The sequence below is a fragment of the Pinus tabuliformis genome, chromosome 2_2 (assembly GCF_031772625.1).
Source record: "Pinus tabuliformis cultivar Carrire ecotype Pingquan chromosome 2_2, CPIR1, whole genome shotgun sequence".
NCBI lineage: Eukaryota > Viridiplantae > Streptophyta > Pinopsida > Pinales > Pinaceae > Pinus > Pinus tabuliformis.
In genome coordinates this window covers 1,299,923,103-1,299,937,420 of record NC_142300.1, presented here as the reverse complement: position 1 = coordinate 1,299,937,420, position 14,318 = coordinate 1,299,923,103, and the positions used below count along the sequence as shown (strand labels likewise).

General features: G+C 41.3%; 1 protein-coding gene across 1 annotated transcript; it reads left to right on the top strand.

The window, feature by feature from the left end:
- Positions 1-1,619: 1,619 nt before the first annotated feature.
- Positions 1,620-2,543, top strand: LOC149198266 (uncharacterized). Its single transcript, XM_089408981.1, has one exon. The coding sequence runs from the start codon at positions 1,620-1,622 to the stop codon at positions 2,541-2,543; it is 924 nt and encodes a 307-aa protein (XP_089265107.1).
- The last annotated feature ends 11,775 nt before the right edge of the window (positions 2,544-14,318 follow it).

Below are 14,318 nucleotides of genomic sequence, written 5' to 3'. Positions count from 1 at the left end.
GTTTTGCTACCCGTCTGGTCTGGCGACCGTCCCTGAGATGCAGCTACTTATTTTTCTAATGTCCCTTAATAATAAATAATAAATAATATAATATAATATTAAATAAATAATAAACAATAAATAAAAAAATAGTAATAGTAAATAAATAATAAATAATAATAAAATAATTTAATTACATGCTCTAAATAAATATAAATCGAAAATAAAACAAGAAAGCAGTAAAGTTGCATGTTAACACATGGAGTGTGTGCATGTGGTTCCCCTTTCCAATGTTTGCTCTATTTAATAGATGGGGAGGAAGATGAGAGGCATTCCATCATTCTACGATTCCACCATCCATTCTCTTGGGAGAATAGTGTTGTGAGACAAAGGATACCTTGGCAGTAGTACGTTGATTGAGGGCTCGTGGGTGGCCAGTTGTAGCAAGATTTTGTGCAACTGAGCCTACGGTTGGGTGGAGAATCGTCCCCAAGACTTTGTTGCAGGTAGCAAAATTCAACTAGCGTTCCACAGGTAAGTTGTCTCTCTACCCATATATTTTTGAAATTGATGTTAACTAGTTGATAAATTGTTTGTTGATTATAAATCGCTTGATTAATTTAATTGATTATGTGTTGTTATTTCGGGGCTGTTACAGTTTTACCCACAATTATGGGCACTGCTTTCGTGTATTTATAGTTCCCGACCCTTGAGCTTAAGTCGATTGCAGATTCCCTGAATATTCGAGAATCTAACGGACATGGACACGGTCAAAGCTTAAGTCGATTGCAGATTCCCTGAATATTCGGGAATCTGACGGACATGGATGCGGTCAATTTTTTGACCGTGTCCATGTCCGTCAGATTCCCGAATATTCGGGGAATCTGCAATCGACTTGAGGGTGCCCCATAAACTCCAACCATGGTTTAAAGAGAGTCAATATAATGGGAGTTAAAAGAGATAAAATAAGAAAATAAAATTGGTTTCAATTTATCAAGTGTGATTTTTATTTTTATTTTTTTACAGGTGGGAAAATTTATAATAATTTAATTGTTAAATTAATAATGAGGATAACCATCTCTGGCTGCTAACCTCCAATGACTTATCATCATTATTCAATAAAAACCACACCACCTAAAATAACTAGTTGGTGGTCCATAAGAGAGCAGACTTTCACTCTTGCCAAATGCCTCTAAGTCTCTACCATTAACCTATTTCATCTGGAAAAACTAGCTCTTAATAAATAAAAAGCAGTTTTAAAAGACAATCATTTATTTATTTAAAATTATTATTATTATTATTATTATTTAAACATACACATTTATTTATTTAAAATTATTATTATATATATATATGTTAATTTTTAAACTTAAAATAAGGTCGTGGAGGCGGCGTAGTGGTAAAGTCAGCCTCGTCATGACGGACCGGTCTTGTGTTCAATCCCGAGCAAGGTCGTAGCTCGTCGTGCGAGTAGTTAGTCTAAACCGGGCCAAGCCCACTACCTTTTAGGAGCTCTGCAAGAGGCGATTAGGGTTTCTCTGCAACCCGTGACGGCGCAAACAGCCGACAGAAGACCCTGCAACCATACCTAATCTAAGCTCTGAGAGAACAGAGCACCAGCACTGCGCCAGTCAGGCGCCATGGAGACAACGCAGGGGGGGGCGACAGGGCCCTCCCCAATGCAGCAGGAGCAGGATAATGACCTCCTTTTCGGATCGATCAATAGGGAGATCCTGAACAGAGAAGATTCAACACAGCAAGAGAACAAAAAATCGGAAGATCCGCACGGCCAGGACATCGGACCGCAGGACAAAGGGAAAAAAGACAAGGAGGAGGCGCCAAAAGTCACCTCAGCCACCTGCAAACCTGTAGCTGCAGAAAGGCCAAGAATCGAACTTCAAGGTCACCTGATAAACGCCAGAATTGAGTTCATGAAAGAACACGCCATAATAGGGAAATTTATAGGCTTCTGGCCTACGGAAAGAGCCCTATATGGATGGATAGCTGCCAAATGGAAACCGAAAGGGGATGTCCTGCTGCAACTAGGACCGAAGGGCTTTTTTACAGTCATTTTCTACTGCGTTGAAGACAAACTCAGAGTGCTAGGAACAGGCCCACACTTCTTCAATGCAGCGGGTCTGTACATGCGAGACTGGATACCCAGATTCAACCCAGACAAGGAAGACCTAACCTGGGCACCTGTATGGATTCGACTGTACGGACTCCCTGATGAATATTGGGACGAAGACTCCCTCCGGAGAATTGGAAATGGCGTGGGAGAATACATCAGAACGGCTGAAGAAACCAAATCACGCAGATTCATATCATATGCCTGCATATGTGTCTTCATAAGGCTGAATGAAGCGCTACCAGAGTCGATAACGCTCTCCCATTGGGATGAAGAATGGGTCCAGCCCTTGGACTATGAGCATGTGCCCTTTCGGTGTAGGAGATGCCATGCTCTTGGGCACTTATTTAGGGATTGTCCTCTAAATGTCCCAGATCTGTCTCAGAACCCCTCAGCCAAGCCCAATCAAGACGGGTTCACCAAAGTAACCAGCTGAAGGCGCTCGCACAGGAAAAACACCAGCGGGCAAAAGTCTCCGCAGAATAACTTCAAAGATCAAGTGTCCAAGAACAGCTTTGAAACCCTCAATGACATTCCGGAAGACCAGCCCCTGGAAAACACCAGCAAATCCGATCTCCCATCCTCCTCAAGCCGCCCCCCCCCTTCCAGCCCCCCTCCCAACTCGAAATCCCCCATTATAATCCCGACCATTCTAACCAGGAACCAGGAGGACCCTGTGAATACCCCTAAGAACATGGAGATAGATGGGAGATTGAAGCCCACTCAGAATTCAGAGACCACACAGGAAGACACCAATGTTGTTGAAATAATGGAGGAAGAAACTGAAAATGTAGACCTTCATGGTCTGGATATCAACGAGCTAGAGTTGGCATGCAGGAAAGAAGCGTATGAATCCATCGCTGAAACTGATTTAGAAAAGTTGGAAATGGTCATCTCCAAAGCCTACCAACAACATCAGCTAGGAATTCAAGCGGGAAGCACCTGGGATGGTAGACTGCGTCCAAAAGATTTCAAAAAAAGAGGAAGGAAAACAGTTCTTCAACGAACAATAGAGGTTGGCAAAGTCCTAGTGGATTCAGGCCACTATGCGAAGCTTACGAAGTACTTCAGCCCCTCTCAACTCAGTTATCAATGAAGCTCATCTCTTGGAACCTTAGAGGGCTCAACAGCCCCGCAAAATATAGAATGCTCAAAAACATGATCAAGATGGAGAAACCGCAAATATGCTTCTTCCAAGAAACTAAATGCAATAGCGCCACTCTGGGTCGAATACTCTCAAAGGCCTGGCCAGGCTGCCACTCAGTGGCTGTGGATGCTACCGGAGCTTCGGGAGGGCTCGCCATAGCCTGGAACACTCAGGCAATAGCACTCACTGATTTCCACGCTTCCCATCATCTCATACAAGCTGCCTTTCACATTTTAGGCACAAAGGTACATGGAAACCTATCCAATGTCTATTTCCCACAGGATGGAGGCAGTAAAAAAGCGCTCCTCGACACCATCGAGGCGCTTAGTATCAACAGACAGCACCCACTCTGGATTGCTGCGGGGGATTTCAATATGATCACCAAGATCGAGGACAAAACAGGAGGAAGAACTAGATTGGAACCTGAAGTGGAACACTTCAAGGATTTCATCCTAAACGCCTCACTCATCGACATGCCCTTCTGCAATGGAACCTACACATGGAGCAATCACAGAAAGGGGAAACATCAGATTGCCTCCAAGCTGGACCGATTTTTGATTTCGGACAACGCAGTGCACATTGGGGGGGATTTCAATGCGGAGATCCTGGCTCACTCAGGGTCGGATCACTGGCCAATAGCCCTGCAATGGCAACGACCAGGGAACAGCACCAGGAAGCCATTTCGATTTGAAAGTTTTTGGCTAACCCACCCGGCATTCAAGGACTTCGTCAAATCTATTTGGGCCTCCTTTGTTCCTCCAGAAGGCACCAAAATGTTCCAACTTCAACAGAAATTAAGATATCTGAAAGGCCACCTCAAACGCTGGAATAAGGAGACCTTTGGGAATATTTTTGAAGCCCAACAGCAACTCAATCAGGAGCTCAAACTACTCCACCAGACAGTCATCAACTCGGGGCACACAGAGGCAACCTTGGAAAAAGAAAAGCATATTTATAATCAGCTTGAAGAAAGAAGGAAGCAAGAAGAAATTTATTGGAGACAGAAATCGCGGATCAGGTGGCTCAGAGAAGGGGAACGCAACACCAAATTCTTTCATAACACAACAGTGCAACGAAGAATGCACAACAAGATCTCCTTCATCCAAAATCAGGAAGGAGGTAAAGAGGAGGAGCATGAGAAAATAGAGGAAATCCTCCTCAATCACTTCCAACAGGTTCACCAAGAGCAGATAATGGATCGGAAGGCAGCTATTGAGAAAATCACCAGCAACATTCCCAGGATAATAACAGAGGAGCAAAACGATTTGCTCATGAGCCCAATTCTCAGCCAAGAGGTGGATGAAGCAATGGCGCAGCTTAAAGAAGGTAAGGCTCCTGGCCCTGATGGCTTTACCACTAATTTTTTCCATGCTTTCTGGGATATGATTAAGGTAGAGATTTGGCAAATAGTAGAGGAATCTAGGGCCCTTCGCTGGCTGCTACCCTCTCTTAATTCCACCTTCATCACTCTCATTCCCAAAGAAGAGAACTCCACCACCCCTGACAAATTCAGGCCCATCGCTCTCTGTAATGTTCTTTACAAAGTCATTACCAAAGTCATAGCCAACAGACTCAAGCCCCTTCTTCCTCAGATCATCTCACCGGAGCAGTCTGGCTATGTGGAGGGCAGGCAGATTATGGATGGTATAATACTCTCCCATGAGATCATTCACTCGCTTAAGCTCTCTAAACAAGCGGGCATGTTACTCAAGCTCGACCTCTCCAAGGCTTTCGACAAACTCAGCTGGGCCTATATTCAGAACATGCTGAGAGCCTTTGGCTTTAGTGCCACCTGGGTAAGATGGATAATGAGCCTCATTTCCTCCTCCCACTTCTCCATCCTTGTCAATGGGCTGCCCTCTCGTCCCTTCAAACCCTCCAGGGGCATTAGGCAAGGGGATCCCTTATCCCCCTTCTTATTTGTGATCATGGCGGAAGGTTTAGGACGGCACATCAAGCAGGCTCTGCAATCCAATCAACTTCGGGGAATCTCCATTCATAATTCCCCTGCCTCCTCCCATCAGCAATTTGTGGATGACACCATGCTTTATGGCTATCCCTCTGCTCAGGAAGCCTCTTGTCTGAAATCCTTGCTCAACGACTTCTCTAGAGCCTCAGGAACCCAGATCAATAACACCAAATCCCACATTTTCTTCTTCCACACCCCGCCCTCTGTAAAACGTGCTGTCTCCCGCATACTGGGTTTTCAAACCGCTTCTCTCCCCTCCACTTACCTGGGTGCGCCTCTTACTGCATCCGCCATAAAGCAACCAGCTTGGCGAGGACTCATTGAGAAACTGGAATTCAAACTTAACCTATGGACGCACCGCTCCCTTAATCTGGCAAGTAGGGCTGTGCTCCTAAAATCCATCCTTCAAGCCATGCCCCTCTATCTGTTTTCCATCCTAGCCGCTCCAAAATGGGTCTTAAAAAGACTGAGAAATCTGCAGCGCAACTTTCTTTGGGGAAGTTCCGCTACCAACCGTAAATGGGCGCTAGTAAAATGGGACACCACCTGCAAGCCCAAGCACAAAGGCGGTATTGGTCTCCGAGACCCTGAGCACAGTAACATCATCATGACCGCCAAAATCTGGTGGCAATGGCTGACAAATCCGGACAAGCTATGGGCCAAAATATGGATAGCCAAATACACCAACAACATGCCTCAAGCAGAGCTTATTAGATTCACGCCCACAAGCACAGGTTCACTCATTTGGAACGCGGCCAAACATCATCACCAGCTGGTTCAGAAACACAGCTTCTGGGAAATAAGAAATGGTCATAGTGCTAGATTTTGGAACGATGCATGGAACCAGCTACCTAAACTCTCAAATGTTCTACCGGCAGCCATTATCCCAGGCAGACAGGAGCAGCAGCAAGCCAAAGTTCATCAATTCTGGAGTCCGGAATCGGGAACGGGCTTCAGGAAATGGCTACCAAGCAATCAAATATCCAACACCAACAGTACCCAGGAAGCAGCAGCCCTTGAAAGCGAATTGAAAAAAAGGAGCATCAGGCACAACAACAATGAGGACATTCTCAGATGGGGCTATCTTCCCAAAGGTTCTTACTCCACTTCTGAAGCTTATAATCTATTAGAAGACCCCCCCACCATTCCGGATCCTCTTTGGGCTAGAATATGGAGCTTCAAAACCTGGCCCAAAATCACTCACTTTCTTTGGATGGTGGGGCATAAAAAGATTCTTACATGGGACAAACTGCAGAAACGCAACTTCCATGGACCCTCGTTATGCCACAACTGCTTTCAGAGTGAAGAAACCTTGCAGCATCTTCTGGATTCATGCCCGCTTGCTACTCAGATGTGGGAGAAGGTAGAATTCAGAAGTCAAAGGCGATGCAGAGAGGTGGGAGGCATAATAGACACCATACGACAATGGCCGAAAAGCCCTTACAACAGTGGGTTGCTCAACCACCTGTGGAACATAATTCCAGGCATTCTTCTATGGAATATATGGAAGGAAAGGAATAGGCGCATATTCAAAAACCTCAGCTCGAATAAGGAGGACATATGGAACAGAATGCACGCTAACATCCAAGAAACCATGCTATTGAAGACTTGGACTCAACAGGATCTCCCCACTGCAGATAATGAGAAAAATATCCTAACCAACTGGGGACTGCAAATGCCACAAGGGCCAACTACACAGCAGGCAGCAAATTGCAAAGGCAAGGAGAATGGAAGCTGGGAAGCTCCACCTATACACTCATACAAGCTCAACTTTGATGGAGCATCTAAAGGTAATCCTGGTCCTGCAGGATTTGGAGGAATCATCAGGGATCACCAAGGAACCCTGCAACAGATCTACTTTGGCAACTTAGGCTGGGACACCAACAACTCAGCAGAGCTGGAGGGTATGTGGCAGGGATTACTTACAGCAAGGCGACATAATCTTCAACCGTTAATTGTGGAAGGAGACTCTCAAATTCTTATAAACATGGCCACTCGCATTCAGAATGGGTCGCACGCCAGGAAGATAGCCAATAGCTGGAGACTCGAGGCCAGGCTCAGCTGCATGGCTGAGGAAATATGCAACTACAATGCCATCTCTTTTCATCACACTAAAAGAGAGGGTAATAAGATAGCTGATCTTCTTGCTAATATAGGGGTAGACTCAGACCAGCCCTTCCTTGAGGGACACCTGGACATCATTCCCAGCAATCATCGCAAACAGGAATGTGAGAGTCTCATCCACAGGGACAATGAAGCCCCGGATGCGGGTGTTGGACTGATAAGGACGGGCGAGCCACATGCCACGCATGGGCTGCCCCGTGTTAACCCCACAGCCACCCGGAGAAGGCCGTCATCTGATAAATGAACCCCTTACAATGTTAATGCAATTAATGGCGGGGAGGCAAGGTAGATGGAGGAGCAGGGCGAAGTTAATGTGCGCCTGCAACGAGGGAATGAAGCAGCATATTACAAGCTTGATGGGTCGGGCAGGGAATTCTGGTCTGAGGAGAGTTGGTGGGTGCGGAAGCACAGAGGGCTTCGGCTGCGGAAGTTTTCATCACCCGGTGGCTTGGAAACTCGTCTCGATTGCCATCCTGGTCGCTGGATTGGCAGGAGAAGGCAATTGGCAAATTTACAGCGACAGTTCTGGAAATGGTATAGTCTGCTACCAAGGGGAGGAATTCAAGGTGAGGGTTGGGCACCAGAGAGAGATTTGGAAAGGAATTGGTTCTGCCATCGATTTCAAGCTCACCCTCAAGCATACAGAGGAAGCATCAGATTCACCATGGTTAAAATTCGAGAACGACAGCCCAGCAGAAGGGGTCCATCGAGAGGGTCCTCCTCACGAACCCCTGCAGCAGATGAGCATCACCGCTGCTGCTGCTGTTACTGTCATAGGCGAGCCAGGGCAACCCCGCTCCCCATTAGACAATTCGTGGAGGTCGGGAGTTCCAGTGAAGGGAAACCGGAGCTTCCTTCCTTCGGCTCTGTGGTATTCACCCTGCAAAGCTCTGAGGACAACCCAGGCGTTAATGCCCACATATCAGTCCTGTTTACCAAAATTCCGGAAGGCAATGGGGATGACATCCCTCAGGGCTTGCTGGAGAAGCAATTGGAAGGCCCGGGCAAGGAAATTGACACTGGAGAACAAGCAGCTGCGGAAAAGGGCACAGCTATGGTGCCTCCAGCGTCTGAAGCTGGAAGCATGGGGGAAAAAAGCTCGCAAGACCTCTTTCCTTTAGTGGGGCCACCCCCTCCAGGCGTCGACGAAGAGATATGGAGGAAAATGTGGGAAGGACGAGCAGAGGGTGATGGTTGGGCGTACGTGGTCGAAGACAAGAGCCTCGGTGAAGAGGCGGATGCCCATCTCGCGGCCCTCCTTCCATCTTCAGCTCGTCTCCAGGATTAGCGCAGCCGCGGGTATTTTTCTCTTGTTATTTGGTATTGCTTGCTGGCAGTTGATACTTGTATCTCTGCCTTGTTTAATTCTGTCGAGTCTCTGGTCTAGTCTCAATTTTGGGTGGTCTAAGCTGATAGCTGACACTAGTGACTCTGTCATGCTCACATCTGTCTGGTCTATGGGTCAGTCTATCTTAGCAGTAAGCCCCTGCGTGGGCAGTCATGTGTCGGGTCTATACAATGTTGCTCCTCAGGGAGTCTGATATTTTCTGCTACTGTTTTGAGAATTCGGTCCGGTGCTGCCCCTGTGTGGGAGCTTTTGTTGTCATGGAAAGTTCTGAATGGTTTTGGCGAAGCTGCCCCTGCGAGGGAGCTTTTAGGTCTATGGTCAGGATTCCCAGGGTGCTACTGCAGGCCCTGGAAGACATGTCTTGCTGTTTGTAAATTTTACGTGTACATATAATATATTGCATAGCTAGTTTTTACGGAATTTTTTTTTTTTTTAAACTTAAAATAATTTTAGAAATAATTAAAATATTTTTTATCTGTGAATTAATTCCCTCTCATTATAACGAGATATAGCGTGGCCCTGCCCAAGGATAATACTCACCAATAGAAAAATGTCCAAAATTTAGGGACAAATAAAAATACACACAAAAATCGAAAAATGGTCCAAAATTTAGTGCAAAGATGACATACACAAATTGAGAAATTGTCCAAAATTTAGATTTAAATGGCAAGTCCTACGGTAATAATGCAGTCCCAATTGTCTAACCAACATAAATAATGAAGGCCAATTAATTTATGTTATGATCACAGATAACGAACAGAACTAATGGAATCCAATTAGTTTATGTTATGACCATACTTTGTTTCCGTTCATTTGGCTGGCAGAGGTACACTAAATAAGCAATCCAATGAGGAATGGAAGGGGAGAAACTCAGAAATGTTTTTTTTTTTTTTTTAGAGAGAAAATCACGATGTAAATTATATTAAGAAAATATAATAAGCTGTAACATGAGGGGTCATAACAGACCAGCTGAAAAAACTGTTCCTGATGACAAAGAAGGCGCTGCCTTTGAGCCTATAATGAGAAGGAAACTGAAACCAAAAAAGGTCACAGATCATAACAAAAGATCTTGAACATGTTCACACTGTCCATCCAGAATTATACCAAAAAGAAGAAATCCACATAGGTTTGAGCGGGACCGGAATAGAAGAAAAAACATATCAGTGCGAAGCGGCCAGTGCAGTTATGAAGACCAGCACCAAATCAATAGGAGCGTTTGACTCCTGGAAAATACATGCATTTCTCCACTTCTAGAGAAACCAGCAAGTAAGGATAAATATCGAAATGAAAAAACATATGGATGTTTGTTTCCGGCGCTTGACAGCACATGACACATCTACCAGGACCCGTCCAACCTTTTCTTTGCAAAACCTCCCATGAAAGGTTCCTATTGGAAAAAACCAACCAGGAAAATAATATAGCCTTGAGCGGGCATGAAGATTTCCAGAACTTCAAAAGAAACATGTAAACCACTTTGATGTATTAGTAAAAAAATCATATCGATTACAGAGTCTCTGCTATAGTCTCCAACTTGAATTGCAATTGGATTCGCCCTCTACCCCTTCAAATTGTGAAGGGAATATAATGGCACCTTGAATTACAGCAATTGGAAGGAGACCCGTTGCCCTCTTCACATTCATCTTGTTGGCTATGAATATTGAACAATGGCTGCACCTGCACTTGGGCTCTGCCTCTTCGTCGCCGCCTTCTTCTGTGCTGATAACGCAGTGCTAATCTTGAAAAGAAGAGAAGCCATAAGCCATGTCTGATTCCGTCAACACAAATGGTAAGTTTCTCTAAGGTAGGAGGAAATAGAGGTGCCCAATCTGCCACTGATCGTCATCATCCAGAACCTGAGACCTTTTCACCAACATAAAGACCGTCTGAATTACAGATAAAATGGCCTGCATATTCTCTCAGAATCTCTTGGCTTCTCAGTTCTTCAGCCTACTCCTTGATTGTCCCGTCCATCAATATGAGCTTTGCAGTAACTGCTGGGGCACAATAACTGGTGGTGTTTCATGAAAAGCAGCTCCCCATGTCTTGGAATTGCGATGAATTTATCTCAAACTCTTGGATTTGGCTCATCATGAGAACAAGAAATGGGGAGTCGGTCCGTCAGATTTCCAAATATTAGGGAAATGTGTAATCAACTTAAGCTCAAGTGAGTTTATGTGACGTGGTGTACCACATAAGGTTTCCAGCCCGATGTCTCATATTCATTTTAAAGAATTTTTCGAGTTCGCGAATAAACGAAGTAAATTAAATTAAAATATCAATAAGCAAAATTTTCAAAATATATGTAAAATTTATCCTACAAGGTATGAAACTTGTACAAGCGTGTCCATTTGTATATTCACGAATAATATAAATATTTACCAAGGTTCTACATTTTGCAACTTCAGAGGAGGAATCATACACGTCATCAGTTTGGATCCCACCTAAACCACTTGGCAAAAGTGGTTTACCAAGAAAACAGTGGGAGAACAAAGAGGGAATTGTCTTTGTCTGCAAGCAACTTGATCTTAAAAAAGAAAAGGTTCTTAAATGTTTTGGCAAAATAACATAATCATTAATATTATTAAAAAAGAAAAGACAAAATTGTTGGGTTACTCACAACCGCATATGTTCTCATTTTATATTTTCTACTCAATTTTTCTGTAGTGACACACTTTTCTTTTTGAATTATTATTCGTTTATGTTTTATTCAAATATATGGTTATAAAAATAAACATATAATTTAACTAATTATATAAAAGCATACATTTAAATAATTATAATTTACACATAGCGAGTGAAAAAGATGTTAAAATTAGATACCTAAATTGAAAATTAAATATATAAATTAAAGATCGGATTAGACATTAGGGTTGATCTAGTTTTGAGAATAATAAAGTAAAGTGTTAATGTAACTACGGAGGTGATAAATTGGAAGATATTTATTATACAATGGATAAGAAGATAATGGGTAATTGATCAGATTTACAAAATAAGATTTTTATTAGCATGTTGTAATTAGCAAATTAAAGGATGATAATAATAAGATATGAGAAGAATAGTTTAAATTAGCAATTGTTTCAAAAAGTGTAAAGAGACAAAAATAGAATGGTTAAATTGGAATTGCTGAATTGGAAAAGTTGTACTTTAGTTTGAAGCAACAATTGTTGTAAAAGATTTAGGTTGTTTAGTATATTTGAGTTAAGTTGATAATACACAAATAAATAACAATTGAAATATTGAGATAATAAAGGTTGACATAGACATAATTTACCATTATTTTACCAATGAAAGATTTATAATTATTGTGAAGAAATATTGATTTTTTAGAATGAGCAATTTCTACTAGAAGGAAACAATAGGTACAAATTACTTTTGCCTCATTTTAAGCATTCTATGCCATTTGATGAAGGGCATTCAATATGGTGGCATTCAAAATGTAGTATTCTTATTTCCATTTGTATTCCTTATTATTAGTGATTATCCCATTTAGGGAATTATATATATTTGTTGTAAAGCAAGTGGTCTTTCAGTGCGCAAGTTGGCAATGTCAAAGCCAAAATCTGTATTCAATTTCGCACCCATTTTTTGTGCAGTTAGATTCCTCTCCCATTTCTTAAAGTAACAGTCAAAGGGTGGTATGATATTATATTACCATAAAAAATATAAAGCTAAAGGATGACAAATTAGAAGAATCCTACTATTGTTGTACATTGGTTGCCTCAACCGTAAGTTTTGGATGACGTTGTTTGCTTAAAGAGATTTCTCCTCAATGTACCACTCAAGGAGATCACTCACTTGTAACTAGGAATTGGATACTATGACTTAGAGTATAGTCCATCCTCCTCTTCATGAAAGACTAACTAAGTATTGCCATTGAAAACCCAAGAGTCTTGAACACTTGATCACTCATCACACCAAGATCCACAACCTCATAGTTTCATATTAGAACCAAGGAACTACTTTATTGTCAAGGTTAATATGAAGAATTTTAATGCTAATGATCCCATAACATAAATATTCAAGATGAAGTTTTGATTTCACCAATTGCTAACTATAAAAAAGTACCTATTGCATTATTATATTTAGAAGATAGTTAATTTGTGTGGTATTGATGGGTTTATGGAAGAGTTGATAACATACTATGAATATAGTATGAGCAATGTATGCTTTAGTATAATGAAAAACATTGAGAAAATATATCTAGCTACAAAGCAAATTAAATGGTTTTAAAAGTTTTCCATGTCAACAATAAAGTGTTCATAAGATTCATTACTATATGACGTCTCTTATATAATTTTAGATTACACATCCATAACAACATTTCTAAGTTTGATAATAATTTTAGTATTTGTTTTAATAAAAATATTATACCAAGTATTATTTTCTAATTATAATTATCATTACTACTATTTTTTATTGTATTTCAAAACAACTTACTTTTATTTTTTTACAAATTAATTAAATGTTATATTTATCATTTACAAAAACAATATCACAATTTAGATCATATTAATAATGATAATAATATTAATAATAATAATATTTTTTCTAATAATGATGATATGATTATTAATATACATTAAGATTAATATAGTCTAGAGGACCTGATCAGATTAGGAAATTATAAGATCTTTAACCGAATAAAAAATTAATTAGACTTTTTAATAACATCTTTACCATATAAATATTAATATATTAGATAAAATGTAAATAATTTCACTTTACTTTAAAATAATTTTAAAATATATTTAAATAAATTGTAGAAATTTATAAATTTAATGAAAATTTCACATTTTTTTAATATATAAAATAACTTTTAAATAGTTTCGTCGTTGTTGCAGATGAACAAATTCCACCTGTACACGTGGGGCGCTATGACGAACAAAAGGAGTCCAATTCAGCTGGGTTGAAAATGCCGCAAACCTTTGAATGTTGAATCTGGAAAATGTGTTTGAACTGTCCTTCGCAATTAAGAACGTGATCATAGAATAAATCATACGCACTGTTTTATTATAAGAGTATATTCCAATTGGAGAATTTGAGAAATGGTTGCCAACATGTAGCAGCCCTTAAGGAACGAGAGTTTTTGGAACCCTTCCTTGGGAAGAGAATTTTTCACAGGGAAGTACGAGTTCTATTTACAGGCCTTTCATTTTATTTTCTGGAAGTTAAAAGGATCAGGTTTCTGAGCTCTGCAATTGTCCCCCAGTTTGGCAAAGAAGACGTAACCTGTAGTTTGGAGGGTTTCAACATGTAGGTATTTAGTTGCTTTGGATTGGAGGTTGCACATTTTTCACCAGGCGCCAGTTTTCAACATTTTCGAAGGTCGCCCATGATCTTATTTCCCTTCGGCAATAGCTACCATGTATTTGGCATGGATCACTTTTAGGCCGAGATGAGATTATCGACGACAATGGGGGCTTGGATGTGCTCAAATGATTTGGTGGTATTGCGGGAATCGGTGCAAGGGGTGTAGTTAACGAGGCGAATATTGTGGACAAGGGGAATTTTGAAATGGGTTAAGCAAATACATATTAAATAAGAAAATATATTTGTTTCCCGGTAAGAAAAAAACTATATTTGTATTATCATAAGGATCATGTACATTATAGCTATTTCATGT